The sequence below is a fragment of the Amborella trichopoda genome, chromosome 1 (assembly GCF_054954075.1).
Source record: "Amborella trichopoda isolate Santa Cruz 75 chromosome 1, AtrichopodaSantaCruz75HAP2 v2.0, whole genome shotgun sequence".
Lineage (NCBI taxonomy): Eukaryota > Viridiplantae > Streptophyta > Magnoliopsida > Amborellales > Amborellaceae > Amborella > Amborella trichopoda.
Window position 1 is genome coordinate 53,474,825 of NC_142336.1, and position 20,746 is coordinate 53,495,570.

A 20,746-nucleotide genomic window follows, 5' to 3' on the forward strand; every position below is an offset into this window, starting at 1 on the left:
TAAAGTGCATCTTCAAATAGTGTCGAGAAATGTTTCAATATTGAAAATCTTTGTGATATAGCTTTAAAATATTTTTTTATATTTAATTATAAAATTTAAAGCTTCACAAAATAGTGTAGGTCAAGCAGATATATGGAAACTTGAAAATTGATGGTCAAAAAATGTGTTACAAGATGAACCATTTTCAAAATTTGAAATCCATTTTTTTTCTCATGTCCATGCATCTTGATGTCAAGATAATCAATTTGAGGATATTTGAGCATCAAAATGACTTTTCTTGAGAAAATTTTGAAGCGAGCTCTAATTTGATTGTTTAGAGCCTCGACTCTATATAAACTTTTTCCTTAGGATAATTAAGAGCTCCTAGGTATATAATATAGATGGAAAAAGTTTATATAAAGATGTTACCTTATAATGTAGAACTACATATGCCCTCTCAAAAATCCATCGAAAAAGATAGTTTTAATATTGAAAAACCCTTTGATTGATCATCTCGACATCGAGATGTATGACTATGAAAAATAAAAAGATTTTAAGTATAAGAAATAGTGTATTTTACAACATATTATTTACACTATTCATTTCAAGATTTTCATATGTTTATAGATCTACTTGATGTTAATCATTTTTAAAATTTAAAATTTTATAATTGATATAAAAATAAATTTTGAGATAATTCTAAGAATATTTTACATCATAATTATATGTCATGATAAAATTTGAAGGTATATATTACTCTTATACTTGCGGATGCATCTGTATACAAAGTGCACTCATAATAGCATATGAATAATGATCCTATAAGACTCTCCGACCCCAAAAATTAATCATTTTATAAGTATCTTTAGTAAAGTTATCACATGGACGGGAGATATGGGATTTGACTTAGCCTAAATATCGATCCCAAATTTAAAGGTGGTTTTTGCTCCTCCACACATGGCTGTGGGGGATCGCTGTGGGGGATCGCACAAGTTCTACAAGGTCATTTCCGATGGTATATAGCTAATCCCAGCTTTTTCCATACATATATATTCTCCATGCTTTAACTCTTTGAAGGATAAATACGGGAAAGATGCAGATTTGGGTTTCTAATAGTTATTCACCGTACAACTTTCTCTTTTCTTCAAGCCATAGCCCTCGTCTGAAGCCATCAGCTTTCCTATCGTTCTTTCCTTTCTCTTCAAGCTTGAAGCTATTTCAAGGTATGTTCTTCGTTGTTCTTAATTATTATTGATATTAATCTTCATTGTTCTTAATTGCTTTTCAATTTTCATCTCAGAGCTCTGAAATTTTTCATAATATCAGAAAATATGCTCTGATTGTTTTGCTAAAATCAGAAGATAGTTCTTCCGCGACGCAGGGCATGAAAAAATTGGATTTAAAAGACTTTCTTTAGGTATATGCAGAGTATTCGTTTTGGATTTAAAAGGCCTGGTACTTGGGATGTCTCGTTCCTGTTTGGTCTTAGCTTACTGTTCTTGCATCCTCTCATTGTGTTCATTACTGATAAATAGGAGATGTCTAAACTCTAGATTCTTTATAAGTCATATATTGCTCTTTTGATTTTCTGTTTTTCTATTTTTGGATTGGTAACAATTTTGTGATTGATTAGCCATGCAATGCCATTTTACTTCAATTTAATCTCGAGGAGTCATTTCATTAGAATTCGAAGTTTCGTGTGGAAATAATATCTAAATCAAGTGTTGTTGCTGTAAGGGATGTGTCAATCGATTAGAAGTTACTTTGCTGCTAATTGATTGGGACTTTGTGATTGAAGTTTTGTGTTTTTTAGCTGGTTACTAAACTAAATCCCTTGATATGAATGACCTGTTATTGCCTCCATATGCTGATTCTTTATATACAGTGTTTCAAAAAGCCTTAGGTGGCATCTAGGCGGTTGGGGGTCCAGGCCGCCCAACGCCTAGGCGGGCGCCCAGAAAAATAATTTTTTTTGGGTTTTCTTTCTCTAATGAACCTAAAACCCACAATTTTACCCTTTTACTACTAAAAAAAACCCAAAAATACCCCCGCATTTCTGCCCCTCAGTAGCGTGTAGGCCCTGAGCGGCCGCCTAGGTGGGTTCAGGCAGGTGCCCAGGGATATCTACCTCGGCGGCCGCCTAGGCCCTAGGCGGTCCGCTTTTTGAAACAGTGTTTATATATGTCATATGCTAGTTTGCATCCTTGGTCTTAAGCAGTAGTCATTGCCTTTATATGCTAGATTGCATCCTTGCTCCATCGATTGCTAGTTTGCATTCTTTGTACGACCTTTGTCTTAAGCAGTAGCACAAAATGCGAATAGGCCTAGAATGATCCCTTGGTTAATTGGTCATAATCTTTTTACTAATGGGTTGAGTTACTAGGATCATGTCCATGTACCTGTTTGAATATTAAATTCTTCCTCAAACTTCATTTCGTATTTTGAAATTGTTGATGCAATTGCCTCTCTTAACAAAGAGCAAGTATTAAAAGGATAACTGATGCTGGTTCCATTTCTTTAGAGATCACTTTTATTTGCCTTAACATGTCTTATATATTTGTTTCTAACCATAAAAAAAGATATTTCATGTAATTTTTTCTTGGCAGCCCACTGATGATAAATTTTAGTGATATGAGCTTTGCCCATTCTTCCAACCAAACTATTTGTAAGCTAAAAATTAACATGCAGTGGAGACATCAAAATTAATTCAGTATGACAATGAAAGGAGATGGAGGGGGAGAGGGAGAAAAAATTAACAACTTATGATCTTAACCAACCATCAAGTAATGACATGGATGGTTTATAATTAAAAAGTGTTAATCCAAAGATAAATTTCTACCTCCAAGCAATGAGTTCTGTAAATAACGGTTGAATCTGTGGTTTTTAGATTTCCAGGTTAGCTAACAGGGGAAATTGCTAGTAGCCGATTTCCCTGGTTTCATAGACATGTTACCAAAAAAGGGTTTAGGCTCTCGCTGTTTCCCAGAGATTCTCCAAGAAAACAACTTTCTCAGCTACCAAACAGGGCCTTAGAGTTTTAGAGAGAGATTCGGAGCAGCTCTGCAATGGGGAATAAGATCGCGCGCACCACGCAAGTGTCTGCCTCTGAGTATTACCTTCATGATCTCCCCTCTTCTTATAACCTGGTTTTGAAGGAGGTTTTGGGGAGAGGTCGGTTCTTCAAGTCAATTCAGTGCAAGCACGATGAGGGCCTGGTTCTTGTCAAGGTTTACTTTAAGAGAGGCGACCCACTTGATCTCAAGGTTTGCTTCTCAATTCCTTCTGGTTTTGTCCAAGTTACATTTATTGTTATTTTACTGGAGTAATTAGATTGAATTATCTTGTTGATGTTTTTCCTCTTTATAAAATGCTCGGTAATGATAAATTAATGGATGTCTATTGTGGTAGCTCGAATTTAAAGTCTTCTATAACTTAGCTTTAGTTTGTGGCCTTTGAGTTAGAATATAAAGGATATCTATATGGACATTACTCTGCATTATCGAATGTTACCATGGAATTTAACTCGATCCTACTAATTCCAAATTTATTGTGGTTCAATTTCAAACATTGTTTTTTCCCCATACTTTGATTTGTGGCCTTCACAATAAAATCAAGGCTTCTTACCACGTCTAGCATCATATGGAGCACTTGTTTATTTATTTGCCCTCGAATCTGAGCTATTCGATGGATGGAGGATGAGAAAACGACCCTAGGCACACAATTTCAGGTTGATTGGAATCTTGAATGAAGAGAAATGGTGAAAAGGGGTTTGCATTTTATAAACTGTTTTTTAATTGGACTTGGTGAGTCCTGATGGACCCAGCAAGGTATGCTGAAGCCTAATCAACTCGGCGGAGTCCAAGTCGGACTTGGCAAGTTTTTTCATACGGCTCGAAACACAATAGGGAAGACGTAATTTTCTATTGCTCATCTAGTTCTTGCTAAAAGAGTTTTTGATGCTTTATTTTTTAACAATTTTATGCTTCTGCTTTATGTGATTTATATTCTTCAGGACTATGAAAGAAGACTTCATGAGATTAGGGAAATATTTCGAAATATTGAGCACTCACATGTTTGGCCTTTTCAGGTGAGTTTCCTACTACACTGCTATTGAGTTCATTTGCAAACAAAAAGGTTCATCTATAAGGATGTCTCTTAATGATTATATAAGAAAAGAGAAAAGGTTTCTCTGATTTTGTGTGTTGATTTTTCCTTGTAGTATTGGCTTGAGACAGATAAAGCGGCATATCTTCTTCGCCAATACTTCTTTAGTAATCTTCATGATCGCCTTAGCACTCGACCGTTCCTGAGTTTGATAGAGAAGAAATGGCTTGCTTTCCAGGTAAACATTGCTCGAATTGCCATATGCTGTTGCTTATGAGCGTTTTTTTTGGGTGTCAAAACGCTACTGTTATGAATGTTGTCATTGCTCCTGGCAATGCTGCGAGCTGGTAGTTTTTCTAAGGAGAAGGTTTCTCCTTGAATTTTTCTATATATGATTTCCAATTTGAGCTCTCTGATTTCGCAGCTACTTTATGCAGTGAAGCAGAGCCACGACAATGGAGTTTGTCATGGTGAGAATTTAAGAACCAAGCTGCGCTATTGCATTATTTTGTTTGGTTTGTAAAACGTTTGAGACTTTTGGAGATATTGCATGTTTGACCAGGTGATATTAAGTGTGAAAATGTTTTGGTGACATCTTGGAACTGGCTCTACCTTGCTGACTTTGCATCCTTCAAGCCAACCTATATCCCAGATGATGATCCATCAGATTTCTCATTTTTCTTTGACACTGGGGGAAGGAGACGTTGTTATCTTGCACCAGAGGTTGGTATGTTAGTGGCTTTGGTTTGATCAGCTATCATGTACAATAAGGGGTTCCTCATTCTCATTGAGGTCTTTGATTTTTAGATAGCATACTTTTGCTTTTTAAAATGTTTGAAAATTTAAAGATTCCATGGATGCATACCCCATAAACCTGATACTTTCACGTGGACTTTTTCGTTCCACTATTATGTTAACATTTACTTACCCCGGTGTTACTATTTTTTCTATGAACTATATGGACTTGTTTGCCTATTTTTTTTCCATTGTTTAATGAGCCCAGGTTTGCTACTTGAGACTTCTGCACACTTTGGAGTTACTAGCTAAAAATTGAGTTTTATGATATGTTTGGCAAAAAGCTATACAGGTCCATTGTTGAGACGTAATAGGCGTGAATTCAATTTATTTGGTGTTAATTTTTTTCTTTTAAACACATTCACCTGCGCTTAAGTATGAGCTGAATTCCATTGCGTTTAGCAGTTTGTGCTAAGATTTTAAATTAGACAATGCCCTCTGGAAAAATAGAATAAGTTATTTAGTCCAATGTATGTAACAATCAAAATTTGAAAAGATAGTCACTGCCTTGAAAATGTAAGTATCAGTTGTTTTGCGGTAGACATTTTTGAAGAAATATTTCAAGGATCCACCACATTCATTATGTTCTACAAATGTATGAGGTTCTCCTTATACATGTAGTTATTATCAAAGTATGAATGTATGGTAAGATTTCTATTTTCATGGGAGAAGAACCTCAGTTCTGAGTCCCTTTTCATGGGGACATGAGCAAATTCGATCACTTTCAGAGGCTTTCTGTTTGACTGCATTACAGTTGTCCCATAGCATCGGATGGGAGACTGAATATTAAATTTACCGAAGAACTATAGAAGTTGGGACAATGGGCAGAATGCGGTAGAACAGAACAGGAAGGGATCATATAAATTAAAACACAGAAAGAAAGAAGAGATAAGGAAAGCATAAATTGTATTTGACGCATGTGTCAACAAATTCGTGACCTGTGTAAAATATTATAAACTGCATTGAGACTGGTCATGTTGGATAGCGACGTACTACTTGCATTGATTTGGCTGCTAGTGACATTATGTAATTATGGTTCACTAAGAACTTGAAGGTTCTCCTTATACATGAAAAGTTTATGCTGTTCTATTTGATTAGTTAGTGGCATTTATTGTCATTTCTCATCCTTTGTATGATTCTGAGGTGTTGAAATTCTTGAAATCCCCAAATTATTCAAAGCTCATTTTTTTCTTGAAGCGGCCATTGTTTAAATCTTGAAAAGGTAAACTTCATGATATCAGTGATAATCTAACTGAAAGTTGCTTCTCTCTTAGAGGTTCTATGAACATGGAGGCGAGATGCATGTTACTCCAGATGCACCTTTAAGGCCTTCTATGGACATCTTTTCTTTGGGGTGAGTATTGACACATTGTTCCTTTCAGAAGATTCTGTCCATGTACTAATTTTGTGGCAATTTTAGGTCAAATTTATTCTTCTCTCTGAAGTTTATTGCTCCTTTTCTATGAAAGAGCTTGATGTTCAATTTCATTAATTATTGCCTGTTTAGATTGGAAAACCTTGCAAGCATCTCTGTTTTTAAATTTCTTTCTTTGACCTTTAAAACATTTTTGCGAAGCTTATGAAATCAGATTGTAGTGAACCTTCCATAAACATGAAATTCAGTTAGCAAAAGATAAGCATGCCTTTCCTTTACTTGGACAAAGTAGTTCATAAGTGCTAGGTGAGATGAAAATTTTGCTGACTAATTTTCTGTAGTTAAGTATATATTGTAGTCCTTGTCATGGGGGTCATCTCCTTCTAACATTGATTGAGAGAGTGTGGGAGCCCCCAAAACATTCCATGACCTTGATGGTGGGTCACTCTTCTCTCATACTAATTGATCGGGCCATGAGGACCATCTAATGATTACAATCTAAATTTCTTTCTTTTCTTTTTTTTTGGGGAAATATCTTTAGCTATTGACAAAAATATAGATCAAACTTGGTGCATAAATAATTCACTCGAAGATTTCAATTTGTTGTCCTTCTGTTGTTATATTGACTAATGCTCTAGCTGTTGGGTGGGTTGCTTCAATGTTAGGTGTTCTGTTTCCTAACATAGGGTTATGAAGTATCGAGGGGGGTAGATCTGGTGAAACAACTTTTAGGGTCTTTGGTGTTATAAACATTGGATTTTGTAATGCATGATGAACATTGAGTAAAGTATGCCGAAACTGCATTTAGGGGGTTGAGGGGTGCCCATTATTTGGAGTATTTTATGCATTTATTTTAAAAATAATTGTGTAACCTGAGGTATCCTCACTACTTTTTATGTTTGTATTTGTATAAACCTTGGATGGGATATTTTGTGCATTTTGTTTCCTGAGGGATGTATCTTCTCATTATTCATCTATAACTTGTCTGGGTATCAAAATCTCTGTCATGCTTACTCCAAAGCCCTTGAAAGCCGAAGTACTTGCATCAAAGTCTGGGTTTCCTTATGATTTTTTCAATATATTCAAGATTGAAATCAGGGTCTCCTTTTCAACCTTAGAACTTTTTGATTGTTGGTAAACTATTGTTTTTGTAATATGTATTGTATAGTATTTTGATTTTGATTCATCAGTTGGAGCCCTATTCTTTGTCAAAATTATGGAGCCTCAAATCCCAACTTTAAAACCTTAAATTTTCAAATGCTAGGTATTTGATGGTCCTTTTCTTCTAGAAAGTAAATTTGGAACCTGCATGTGAGCTCTATGCGTATGTCATCAATTTTTCTGGTTCAAGAGGTTTTTACCTTTGGTAATTCGTTAACACAGGACATTTACGAAGCAACAGACTCTTAAGCCTTACTTGTGTAGTTTGTCAGGCTCAGCTATGTCCATTTGTGGTGAGCTTGGATGGCCTTTAAAGTCTTACATCAAGTAAAGATCTAGTATCTGGAACTGCTAGTTGCTGCATCCCATATGTAGCAGGGCCATCATTGAGAGCGTTTAGTACTCCTAACACTTGGGCCTTGTTTTTATTGGCTTACTTTCTGCACCTGAATACTCTGATCAATTTCATCTCCACTAGAGTCAACAAAGTCCGTCCTTAGACTTTCTTGTTTAATATGTTTCTATGGCTTCCTTTCTTATCCAACATATTTCAAACTGTACTTCATGACTTTGAAAACCTTGGGACGAGGTGCGAACCTGGAATTTAGTCGTCTTCACCTTAGCGTATTCTCCCAGACAGCTCTATTAGTATTGTTCATATGTAACTTTATCTTTATGTTGGCATATTTAATCACTGGCTTCAGCCAAAAAAGGAAGAAATAAATATTGACAAGAAAATCTTTTAGGATATTACCATTCATTTAAAAATCTACAACCTCCAAAAGTACTAAAGTGAGGAGATCTAGAGCACAAGGAGTAGGCCTCCCCTGTTGGAGGTTATCTAAACAAAATAAATGAATAGTTTAATGCTTTTGGATAAAAAGCTGCAAATTTGGCTGACCCTATGGTTGGGACCGTTGTCCGTACTATACATATGGTAGGTTTTGAGATCCCTAAATGATCTTAAACTTGTAGAGATCTTGATTCTAACCTCTTAAGATCTCGATCCCAAGCTTTTTGCGTTCTTGCTTCCTACATTAAAGAGTGTATATAGTCTAGGACTACACATACTATTTAAAGTAGGATTTCATTGTTTATATGCGAACATTCTGTGCGACTATATTAAAAGTATAGTTACATTGTTAGTGGGCTTGAAAATCATCATTTTGGTCATTGTCTTGTCTTTGTATATATTATGGTTCTTGTCTGGTCGTACTTTTGAACCTTTGTGGCCATTTGAATCATCTGACTGCTTCAATTATTCTGAAGAAAATTATTTAAAGAAACTTCACTTAGTCAACTGATGATGATAGAATCATTGACATTATAAAAAATGAGAGAACTGTTATTCTTTTGGATTAGAAAGAAAAAGAAAAGGGACTTACAATCACCTCCTTGCTGTAGATGTGTGATTGCTGAGCTTTTCCTTGAAGGTCAGCCACTGTTTGAGTTATCCCAGCTACTTGCCTATCGGAGAGGACAATATGACCCAGCCCCATACCTGGAAAAGGTTTTTCGTTGCAAATTTTTCATTCCTTAAATTTATTGTCATATATTTGTATGTTTTTCTTTCATGGTCATTGCTTATGTATTTATTAATGACACATCTTTTCTGAGTGCAGATATCAGACTCTGGAATTCGTAAAATGATTCTTCATATGATCCAGTTAGATTCAGGATTGCGACTCTCTGCTGATTCATACTTGCAGAGCAATGCATCCTCTGTCTTCCCTAGTTACTTTTCACCGCTTCTTCATAATTTTTTCTCCTGCTTGATTCCACTTGATTCTGATACGAGGGTAAGAAGATGTGTTTTACAACAGTGGAAATTTGTTTTTCTTTATTTTTCTAGTTTATTCTATTGTGCAGATTTGAATATCTTTATGCATGAAGTAAAGCATGCTTCTTTTCTTTCAAAAAAGTATAGCATGCTTCTTCTAAAGTTTGCTTTCTCTGTTGTTCATAGGTTTTAGTGACACAGAGCTTTTATGATGAGATACTTAAGAAGATGATGCACAGTTTGCCCAGTGGGGAGGTACTTTCTGAATCATTCAAATCCGCGGATCCAAAGAATGAAAATCAAGATCAGAAACTGGTTTGTTTAGATGGTAACTCAAGCAAGAATGACGAAGCAGGGCAAATAAACTTTGGAAATTCTAAGATTCAGTTGGTTGGTGATGTCACTGCCCTTTTTCGAGATATAGAAAAAACTAGTCATCATTCTTATGCCAAACCAACATTTCAAAAGGTACCAGTTTCTGCCTCTGGTTCTGATACAAAAAAGAACAACCCATCTTTACAAAAAGCAGAACAAAATAGCAAGCATTCATCAATTAAGCTCCATCCTACCATTGCCAATGATTCTGTTAAGAAGAATGCATTCCCTGCTTTTGGGAAGAAGGTTGAGAGTAACCTAGCTTCTCTGATGACCCAATATGATAGTGAGTCTGATACTCTTTGTGTGCCATCTTTGTCCGACAATCAAAATGGGGTGGGCTGTGATGTCATGGTACTGATTGCTTCATTGCTTTGTTCATGTCTCCGGAGTGTTAAACTGCCACAATTGAGACGGGCAGCTGTTATTCTTTTAAAGTCTTCTCAAATATATATTGATGATGAAGATCGATTGCAGCATGTGCTGCCATTTGTCATAGCAATGCTCTCAGACCCAGCAGCTATTGTTCGGTGTGCTGCTCTCCAAACTTTGTGTGATATCTTGCCTTTAGTCCGTGATTTTCCTCCTAGTGACGCAAAGATTTTTCCAGAGTATATTCTACCTATGCTCTCAATGCTTCCTGATGATCCGGAGGAAAGTGTTCGAATTTGTTATGCCAGCAATATATCCCAGATTGCCATAACTAGTTATAGGTATCTAATGCATTCTCAAAAGTTGGGTGAGGCAGGGGTGCTAGATAAGCTAAGTTCTCCTCGAAAGGCTTCTGCTCCTGCAATGATCGAGTCATCTGAACATATGAAAGATAAGAGAAGTGATGCACAACTTGGACAATTGAGGAAGACTATAGCAGAAGTTGTTCAAGAGCTAGTCATGGGACCAAAGCAAACCCCAAACATTCGAAGAGCACTCTTGCAGGGCATTGGCTGGCTTTGTTGCTTTTTTGGTCAAAGGCAAAGTAATGACTTACTTTTACCAATTCTCCCTGCATTCCTCAATGATCGCGATGAACAGTTAAGGGCGGTTTTCTATGAGCAGATTGTGTTTGTGTGCTTCTTTGTGGGTCAAAGAAGTGTTGAGGAATATCTTCTTCCTTATATCGAGCAGGCTTTGAGTGATGGGTTTGAAGCTGTGATTGTTAATGCATTGCAATGCTTGGCATTACTTTGCAGGAGGAGATTTTTGAGAAAGAGAATTCTTCTTGAAATGATTGAGAGGGCTTCCCCACTTTTATGTTATCCAAGCGAGTGGGTTAGAAGGTCGGCCATTAGTTTTGTTGCAGCATGTAGTGAGTGTCTTGAAGAAGTGGACTCTTATGTTTATCTCCCTCCTCTGTTGCGCCCTTTCCTCCGAAGAGATCCCTCATCATTGTCTTCAGAAGCTTCTTTGTCATCATGTCTAACGCCTCTGGTCTCTAAACGGGTATTTCAACAGGTTATAGAAAATTCTAGAAATCCTGACATGCTTGATCGGCAAAGGAAGATTTGGTACCATTCAGCTTCCTATCCTAAGAGAGATGAAGATCCAAGTGCGTTGAGAAGCTGGGTGGGTAAGCAACCAGACCAACCAGGGAACCGGTCTTTTCTTACTACAACACGACATGAAATTGACAACACCTCAAAAAGTTACATGCACAACACCTCAAAAAGTGCGGCCCACACCATAGAGAATCCTGTAAACTCTGAAAATTTGCAGTTCTCAGGCTTGAGTGCTCCTCATATTAGTGGAGGGAACAGTGTCCTCTGTGATGGGCCTTCTGAGGGGATACCTCTGTATTCCTTTTTTGTCGACAAGAGGCCCGATGTGGGGCCCACAACCACTTCATCTCAATGGGGATCAGTAGGAGTTGGCTCATCATCATCCATGATGAGTAAATCCATCATCAGCTTGGCGAGTTCTACTGCCCCAAAACATGCTTTGGGCTCATTCTTTAATGTCAACAACGGCAACAAACAAGTCTATAAAGTGGTGAGAGAAGGAGAGGGCAGGGAGGCAGACCAGGCTTCCCATCTAGCTGGGAAAATCAAAGATATAAGCATTTCAGGCATGCTTAGAGGTGCCAGCTCATCGTCACTTGCATTATCAGATGAAGCAATAGGCCCCACCTCTTTTGCACGAGCCCAATCGGTTGCCGACATCTGGCGGCCTCGTGGCGTCCTTGTGGCCCATCTCCAAGAGCATCACTTGGCTGTTAATGATATTGCTGTATCGAGTGATCATAGCTTCTTTGTGAGTGCATCAGATGATTCGACTGTAAAGGTATGGGATACACGAAAGCTCGAAAAGGATATCTCCTTTAGGTCGAGGCTCACTTACCCACTAGATGGCAGTCGTGGCTTGTGTGTGACTATGGTGCGTGGTGGTCCACAAGTTGCCGTTTCAGCAAGTGATGGTACCATTCGGGTCTTCTCTGTTGATTATGTGTCTCGAGGATCGGGGAGTATTGAGAGGTATTTGGGTATCTCAGATGTGGACAAGAGGAATTCAGGTGAAGGGGCTGTCTCAAGTCTCTTGGATTTCACCATGGACCATAGTAGTGGTCCCATGCTATTATACAGCACTCGGGGGTGTGGGGTTCATCTATGGGATTTGAGAGATAATTCCAATGCTTGGACCTTGCAGGCGGTTCCTGAACAAGGTCATATCTCTTCAGTTGTGACTGGGCCGTGTGGGACTTGGTTTGTTTCGGGTTCATCTAGAGGGGTACTTACTCTGTGGGACTTGAGGTTTCTTATACCTGTAAATTCATGGGAATACCCTATTTCTTGTCCTGTGGAGAAAATGTGTCTTCTTATCCTCCCTTCGGGTGCTTCATTGTCTAGTATGGCAAGGCCATTGGTGTATGTTGCGGCTGGTTGTAATGAGGTTGCTCTTTGGAATGCGGAGAATGGGAGCTGCCACGAGGTATGTATGCCCACTATCCTTTTACCGGTGTTCATAGTTAGAAGTGCCTCAATTGTTTGAAATATGTCATGAGATTTTCAAAGAAAGGTCCTTGTTGGAATGAGGTTTTCCTTTCCCGGATTTTTACTTTTTCCTTGCAAATTTCTTTTGACATTCTAAGTTGGGTGGATATAAATTTGCAAGAAATATCGTAATTTTATAAAAATAGTAGAGTTGATAGAAATTTAAATTTTTGATGGAGGATGTCGATTTATTTTTCTTCTTTAAAATTAAGATTTAGGTATTGTTTCCATAGCGTATCCCCATAAAGCTATTGTTTTGAAAGTTGTCTCGAGAATATACCTCATCAATAAATCCTTAAAAAAGAGATCTTGCAAGTTGCAACCATGATTCTTGGCAGGTTAGTTTCTCTGCAGTCAGAAACATTGAAATTTTCCCCAGAATTGCGAAAATTTTGACCTTTTTGAAAATTCCCTAAGAAATCACCTTAGCAATGAATGTTTTTGTAATCTCTACCCATTTCGGAAAGTTCAAACTCTTCTTCTATTCTACTCTTGAAGGTGTTTCGGCTGGCAAACAACGAAGGCCACACCGAAATGGCTGATATCCCTTGGGCTCTGGCCAGGCCTTCTAGCAAGGCCACTTCTAAACTTGACGCCAAACGCAATGTGAACCCAAAATATAGAGTCAACGAACTGAACGAACCTCCCCCTCGTCTTCCTGGGATCCGTTCCTTGCTGCCTTTATCGGGTGGAGACTTATTGACAGGTGGGACTGACTTCAGGATTCGCCGTTGGGACCATTGCAGGTTTGTTGTTTTTTGTTTTTTGTTTTTTGTTTTTTGTTTTTGTTATTTCTTTCTTTGTCAGGAAAATGGTAGATATATTTGTTAAATATTATCAGCAAGGCATTTAAAGGTGATTTTGTTGGGGAGCTCTAGTGCTTCTTGTTCAGAATCTACAGGTGTTTATTGTATTTCTTAAATATTAAAATAAGGGAGAGTTTAAGGTCAGATCGCTAGCTGATGCCCAATGGCGCAAATTGAATCTATGCCGATTTAATGGTCACGAATGCATTTTGTATTTTAATTTTAATTTTTGTCTACAAATCCAAATTACTTGAAACTTGGAGTGTCCACTCTTCTCATCAAGACAAATTTGATAAAAATATCAAAAAATTAATTCACACAAATTAAATAGACCAAAATACCCCTGAAATTACTTTCAGGGGTATTTTGATCAATTTATTTTTGATGAATATTGTTTTAACTATTTTTGTTAGGTACGCATTGATTAGAAGAGTAGACATCCCAAATTTCATGTGATTTGGATTTGTAGAAAAAAGCTAAAAATTCAAATACAAAATGCAATCGTGACCGTCATATCGGTTTAGATTCAATCTGGGTAGTTGGGCTTACACTTTTCCATTAGTCCATGGGCTAACATGATCTTTTCCCTTAAAATTAAAGGTGATGTTTGCATAAGGTTGCAACCTTAAACAATCAAAGTAAGACGGACCTCTAAACTTTGGCATATGATGCAATTTTGGTGTCAAATTTTTTTAAAATATCACGAGAATCTACTTCATCTCTAATTATAAAATTTTAAACTCCATAAATGGTTCAAATCTAGTAGATCTATAGACACTTGAAAATGGATGCTCTAGATAATGTGGTTCAAGATGTACTATTGTTGGTACTTGAGATCATTTTTCTCCATATCCGTATACATTTCAATGTCTAGATAATTAATTAGATGTTTTCCAATGGTAAAACAGCCATTTCCGATGGATTTTTTAGGAGCACCTTAATTCTACAATTTAAGGTGTCAACCTTATATAGACTTTTTCCTAAAATAAAATTTCTGTATTTTGTAAATGAAAGTCATGGCACGAATTTGTTATGATTTCTTGAAAATACTTATTTCGTGCTTGAGGTAAAACAAGAGTTTGTATTGTAGAACAGTTTCAGCTCTGGAAAATACAGTCAAAACCTTAATCATCCTCCTTTCATCTGTTGCATCTTTTGTTATTAATAAATAACGTTAAAACATTTAAATCCAATGATATAATGTGATGATATAAAGTTAGCATGATAAATAGAATGGTAATAATTAGCTGTCAAAAAAAAAGATGATAGTCCCCAATTAAATTTTGAATGAAATCCTCATAAAAGGAGAGATGTTTGTAGTTGTTACTGTGGTAGTAACTTGGGCTGACTACTGTACTTCTGTGCTGCAGTCCGGATCGAAGTTACTGTGTCTGCGGCCCCACAACAAGTAGGAGCACAGGTTGTGATGAATATTATGACACGAGATCTAGTTTCGGTGTTCAAGTTGTGCAGGTAATGCAAGGAAGTTCTGGAAAAATCTTACAGATTTTTTCTTCCTATTGGTTGAAGTTCTTGACTGTGAAAGTTTACTTTTTCCTGTGTAAAAGTCAGTTGACATTTTGGCTTTAAAAGTAGTAATAGAGAAAAAATCGAATTAATGATCAATCGAGTAAACAAATAACCAACTATGGACCTTTCATGCATAAGTTATTAGTAAGATTTTGGTAATGATAGTCGTTGCAATGAACTTGATTTTACTTATCCATTAAATAACAATAGATCTGGAATCCTGCACTAAAACAGGAGACGAGCAAGCGCCCTTCTGCGACCAAGTTGACATCAAAAGCTCTCCTTACTGCTGCTGCCACCGATACAGCCGGGTGTCATCGAGACTCCATTCTCTCCCTAGCTTCAGTTAAGTTAAACCAGAGGCTCTTGATATCAAGCAGTAGAGATGGTGCTATCAAGGTCTGGAAGTAGCAAGCATCACTGATTATGAACCCATTACTAAGGTTAATTAATTGTACATATTAATTCAGGAAGGTCCACATGATCAAAATGTAAGTATCTCGTCCTTTATCGTGTATATATGCATTTAAGAAAGCAAATTTTGCTTTGTATATTTATGATGTGGGACTTGTGAAATTCTCAGATGAAAATTAGTGGTTTGACCTTTTCTCCGACTGTCTGGAGAAATTTCCATAATTAGCTAGGAACATACAATTGCTTTTATATCTACAGTATCGCGAATTAAGGGACAGGTCCTTGTGTGCTTTTATATCTACAGTATCGCGAATTAAAGGACAGGTCCTTGTGTCTTATTACGCATTCATTAGGACCTTTAAGGCATGTTTGACAACTAGAACTTGGGATGAGTGGCATCCCAAATTCCAACCCACTCCCCTAGTTCTTTGGTGAAGTTTTTCTCAAGGCACCGGGAGCGTGTCATCTTAAAAAATGAGGATCGCGGGGCCCCTCGCCCCATGGAGGGTGACGCTTTGGGAGTCTAGATCACAGGACACATGAAAAAAATTGTCCCGTCACTTGTGCTCAGCTTTAGCCCTCTTTCTTATGTTATTTTCCCTCTCTTTACTCCCAACTTCACCCTGAGCCGCCCCCCCCTTCCCCTTCTTCATGGTGTCTGAATTCTTCTTCTCCATCTTCTCTCTCTATGGTGAATTGGTCTCTAAGTCTAGCACTAAATACCATTTAAGGTTTAAACAGATTGGTAATTGGTAATAGAGGATTAAATTCAGCGGAGAAGGAGAGTGACGGAGAAGGAGAGTGACAGATAAGGGACTGTAGCAGTGGGTTTTGGATTTCTCTCCATTACATCAGGTTTAGAGGCCATGGTTTTGGTCTAGAGATTGTAGGAAATTGTTTGCATATGGTTTTTCTCCCATCTTCTTGTTTTGTTTTAGTTCTGCTGCTGTTTATGTTAATCTTTGGAGAGAATGAAAGATGGATTTCTTTCTCCCCATTCTTTTGTTTTGTGTTTTTTATTTGAATCATAGGTTGTTGGCCATATATGTATCTTGTTTAAGAGAAATCATCTCTCTCTAGGACTTAGAAGGATTTGTTTTTTCCAAAATATTTAGATAGATTTATTATCATTTGATTAATAATATTAAAAACGAAAAAATTGATTTTGAATTCACAAAGATTTAGATTTTGAAATTCACCAAATGGATGGTCTAGATTCATTGTTGGAAGGGATTCATTTTGATCATATATAGGATGCAAATTGAATTTTAATTTTTTTTAGATTTGTAAATGACTAAAATGATTGATGCAATTGAGATTTGTAAGTGATTAAAATGATTGTGATTTCTTTGTATTAAAAAGTAAAGAGTAATGATCGTATAGGACCTTATCCCACCTATGTATGTACAATCTCAAAAGATTACTATTAAAGTTGGCACGGATTTTTAAAAAGTTATCACATAGTTGTGGGATTTAACGTTTCTATAAATCCATGTTAAATTTAATGATGATCTTTAGGGGTCTTACACACATGAGTGGGGGAGGGTCTTATAGGAAATGGTATATGTTAACTTCATGTCAAATCTAATGTTTTAATAGCTTGAGGTAAATCTGGTTCCTTTTTTTCTTTTTTCTTTTTTTTTTTTTGAAAAAATTGTTCACTAAGTAAATCAAATTTTCAAACTCTCAAATAAAAAATTCCTCCCGATTAGATATTTTGCTTGCAGGATGAAGCGCAACATTTGCTCACGCAAGAGTGCCCGTGCCCTATAAATAACGCAGCTTGTACCTTCACGATTTTTAATTTTGAAAGGAGCAGCTTACCAAAAATATTTGACATTGAAGACTTCAATTATCGCCATTGGAACTCATGAAATCGTCGTTGAATTTATAACATTTTGTTAATAATAATAATGGGAAATTTATCGAAATGTAAATAAGAGATCTTCTTTTTTATAATTTATCTATATGCATTGATTTAGTTTCAAAATATCCATCAAAATACAGCTGACCATGAGTGGGGAATAATTGAAAAAGGGTAAACTGTTGAATTGTCGAAAAGTATGGTTGATTTCGATAAATTGCCTAGTAATACAACAACAACAACAATTCCACATTAAAAAAATTAACATTAAAAAAAAAAAAAACTATAGTTTTAACAGCAACAAGTATCACATTTTAGTTATGAAATTTTCAAAATAGTTCTACTTATTTCATATTTGAAGCACATATTAATTTCTGAGGGTATATGCTGTAGGGCAATGATTTCATGCAACCGTTGTATAGTAATATGATGCGTCAATCTTAAAAAACCATCTTATGGCCATTTGTTTGATCCAAATTTTGAAATATACACTCTTTTCATTCTAATGAATAATCACAAAAAAAGAACAAATTGAAAACACAACATAGAAAGTATTTTCTTAGCCCAATTAACATAGGCCGTTCATTTTGGTGAGATACTTAGATCTAGGCCTTAGAATGATTTTTTCATTACTAATTTTTTTTGGATGGATTTATTATCATTAGATGAACAATGTTAAAAAAGAAAAAAATGATTTTGAGTTTATAAAGGCTAAGATCTTGAAATTCACAAAATGAATGGTCTAGATTTTTTTTGGAGGGGACTCATTTTGACTATATCTAAGGTTCCAATTGAACTTTTTTTTTTGAGGCGATTGATTATTGAGATGAAGAGAGTGTGTGTACAAAATTTGGGGTCATTCAAATGCCATAAACATGGTTTTCTAGAAGTGTCGTTGCATTATACCATGATAGTTGCATTGGATCATTGCTCTATACTGTATTTTAGTTTTACTTATATATATATTAGATTAAACTGGTGAAACTAGAGACAACATAAACAAACGAGCAATGATTTCATGCAACCGTTGTATAGTAATATGATACAAAAACCTTAAAAAAACCATCTTATGGCTATTTGTTTGATCTAAATTTTGAAATATACACTTTTTTTTATTATAATAAACAATTACAAAAAAGATAATTTTGAAAACACAACTTAGAAAATATTTTTTTAGCCCAATTAATATAGGTTATTCATTTTGGTGGGATGCTTATATCTAGGCCTCAGTAGGGTTTTTTCATTTCTAATTTTTTTGGATGGCTTTATTATCATTAGATGAACAATGTTAAAAGGAAAAAAATGATTTTGAGTTTATAAAGGCTAAGATCTTGAAATTCACAAAATGAATGGTCTAGATTCATTTTTGGAGGGGACTCATTTGACCATGTGTGTTTGCGCAAAATTTTGGGTCATACAAATACCACAAACATGGTTTTCTAAAAATGTCGTTGCATTATACTATAATACAACTGTTGCATTAGATCATTGCTCTAAACAAAAAGTTAGGATTGAGGGATGCTTTAGAATCTAACGATTAAAAATTGGTTAGACTAAGATAGAATAATATAGAATGTAAGTTTAGTAATAATAGAAGAAACGAGGAATAATTAAGATCGATAGCCAAGAAGCTCTTGAAATGTAATTTCGTTATCTTGTGTCAATAATCTATGAGAAAGAAGATATTGAGAAAGACGTTGATCATAGAATTAGGTCCAGGTGGACGAAGTGGAGCTGTGTTCTAGAGTCTTATATGATTGTCATATACCAATGAAACTAATAGGGGAAATTCTACAGGACGTCTATAAGACTAGTCATGTTTTATGGGACGGTAATTTGGGCAGTCAATAAATAACATATTCATAAAATGAATATAGCTTAGATGATGATGTTGAGAGGACCGATTGACAAGTCAATGAAGGATAGAATTCATAATGAATACATTTGAGGGAACTTAGGGGTAGCTTCAATAGGTGAAAAAATAAGAGAAAATATGAAGCGTCAACCTAAAACAACATCGGTTAGAAGGGTGCTTTGGTTCAAGTGAGAGGTTCTAAAAAAGCAAAGGGAAGGCACTAAAGGACATGGATGGAAGCAGTGAGAAAATATATAATAACTTATGTTTTGACAGAGGGTAAAGCCCTTGAGAGCATGAAATAATGGAATATGATTCATTTAACCAACGCCTAATAGTTGGGATAAAGCTCAGATGATGTGATATAGGATTAAGCTCAATTTTGGGCGTACATACTTTTCACCATCACGTACTAGTAAAAAATACAAAAAATAATTTGAAAAAATTAAAATTACCCCTAAGTTTTGTAAGGTATTTTTGTTATTTTCTTATTAAACTCAAATTTCGGGTTTACATACTTTCCATCATGTACTAGTAAAAAATACAAAAAATAATTTGAAAGGAATAAAATTACCACAATACCCCAAAATCTTGTAAGGTATTTTTATCATTTTTATTATTAAATTATTTTTTATTTTTATATAGGGTCATAATAGCGAGATGTATGGACAACCCAATTTTGATATTAATTTAATATAAAGAAAAGCATAAAATTAAAATATAATATTTGCTTTGGAAAAATGGGACTTGAGTGCAAAATATATAATATCGAGAACTATTTTTAAATTCTAAAAATAAAAAGAACTTTTTTATAATTTTTTCTAATAATAATACAAATCATAATAATAAATAATGATGGTAATGATGATGATGATCTTACTTGACTATTAAGGGATAAGCTAAAAAATCAAAGAAAAAGGTTTGAGAAAACTCTACAAAAATCCATGTGATTGAGGTTCTTCAATAGATTTAGAAATTAACATAGGCAAAAATTGGGTAGCTAAAAATACTCCCAAATAGGGTTTTAGGTGAGGTTATGGGCGATATGCTCTCTCCAGAGCATAAAATCTTGTCGCATATTACCAACAGGTTGGAAGCAGGCGATTGACAGGCTCTCTCCACATTAAATTTGGCTCCTTTTCTAATCTATTATTTTTTAAGAAAAATAAGGCAAACGTTTATATAGAGCCTAGGCTCTAAACAATCAATTAGAGTCTACTTCAAAACATTCATTAGAATAAGTTGTTTTGATACCCGAATATCATCAAATTGATAATCTCGACATCAAGATGAATGGACATGAGAAAAAAATGAATTTCAAGTTTTGGAAATAGGGCATCTTGTAACGCATTTTTCGACTGTCAATTTTTAAGATTTTCAAGTTTTCATAGATTTGATCGATCTACACTTTTTTGAAGCTTTAAATTTTATAACTAAAGATGAAAATATAATTTAAGGCTATCACAAAACTTTTCGGCATTGAAACCATATTTCTCGATACTATTTGAAGGTAGGCTCAAATTTGATTGTTTAGAGCCTCTGCTCCATACAAACCGCACCAAAAAAATACAAAGATCAGTCCTTGACCACCTATCACTCTCACTTTTGGGACTCGTTGACTGTTAGATGGATGAGAGGCAGATTTTAAAAACAGGGTGCGGTTTGTTGTTTAAGGCTGAGGCCCCTAAACAATCAAAGTAGGGCGCACCTTCAAACAGTATCGA

The 20,746-nt window shown here is 35.7% G+C and overlaps 1 protein-coding gene across 8 annotated transcripts; it reads left to right on the forward strand.

Annotated features, from left to right (window-relative positions):
- Nucleotides 1-760: 760 nt before the first annotated feature.
- Nucleotides 761-15,580, forward strand: VPS15 (protein kinase family protein / WD-40 repeat family protein). Of its 8 annotated transcripts, none has more exons than XM_011625320.3 (14): nucleotides 761-994; nucleotides 1,129-1,202; nucleotides 2,867-3,242; nucleotides 3,992-4,066; nucleotides 4,199-4,321; nucleotides 4,508-4,553; nucleotides 4,646-4,806; nucleotides 6,153-6,232; nucleotides 8,819-8,924; nucleotides 9,037-9,213; nucleotides 9,381-12,491; nucleotides 13,052-13,299; nucleotides 14,730-14,832; nucleotides 15,124-15,580. In XM_011625320.3, exons 3-14 carry the CDS (start codon nucleotides 3,045-3,047, stop codon nucleotides 15,298-15,300), a joined length of 4,605 nt encoding a protein of 1,534 aa, XP_011623622.2. In that variant the 5' UTR covers nucleotides 761-994; nucleotides 1,129-1,202; nucleotides 2,867-3,044; the 3' UTR covers nucleotides 15,301-15,580. The 8 variants fall into 8 exon arrangements, with proteins under 8 accessions (XP_011623622.2, XP_020523165.2, XP_020523166.2 ...); XM_020667506.2 differs by having other exon boundaries at nucleotides 1,135-1,202; XM_020667507.2 differs by having other exon boundaries at nucleotides 835-994; nucleotides 4,521-4,553.
- Nucleotides 15,581-20,746: the final 5,166 nt, after the last annotated feature.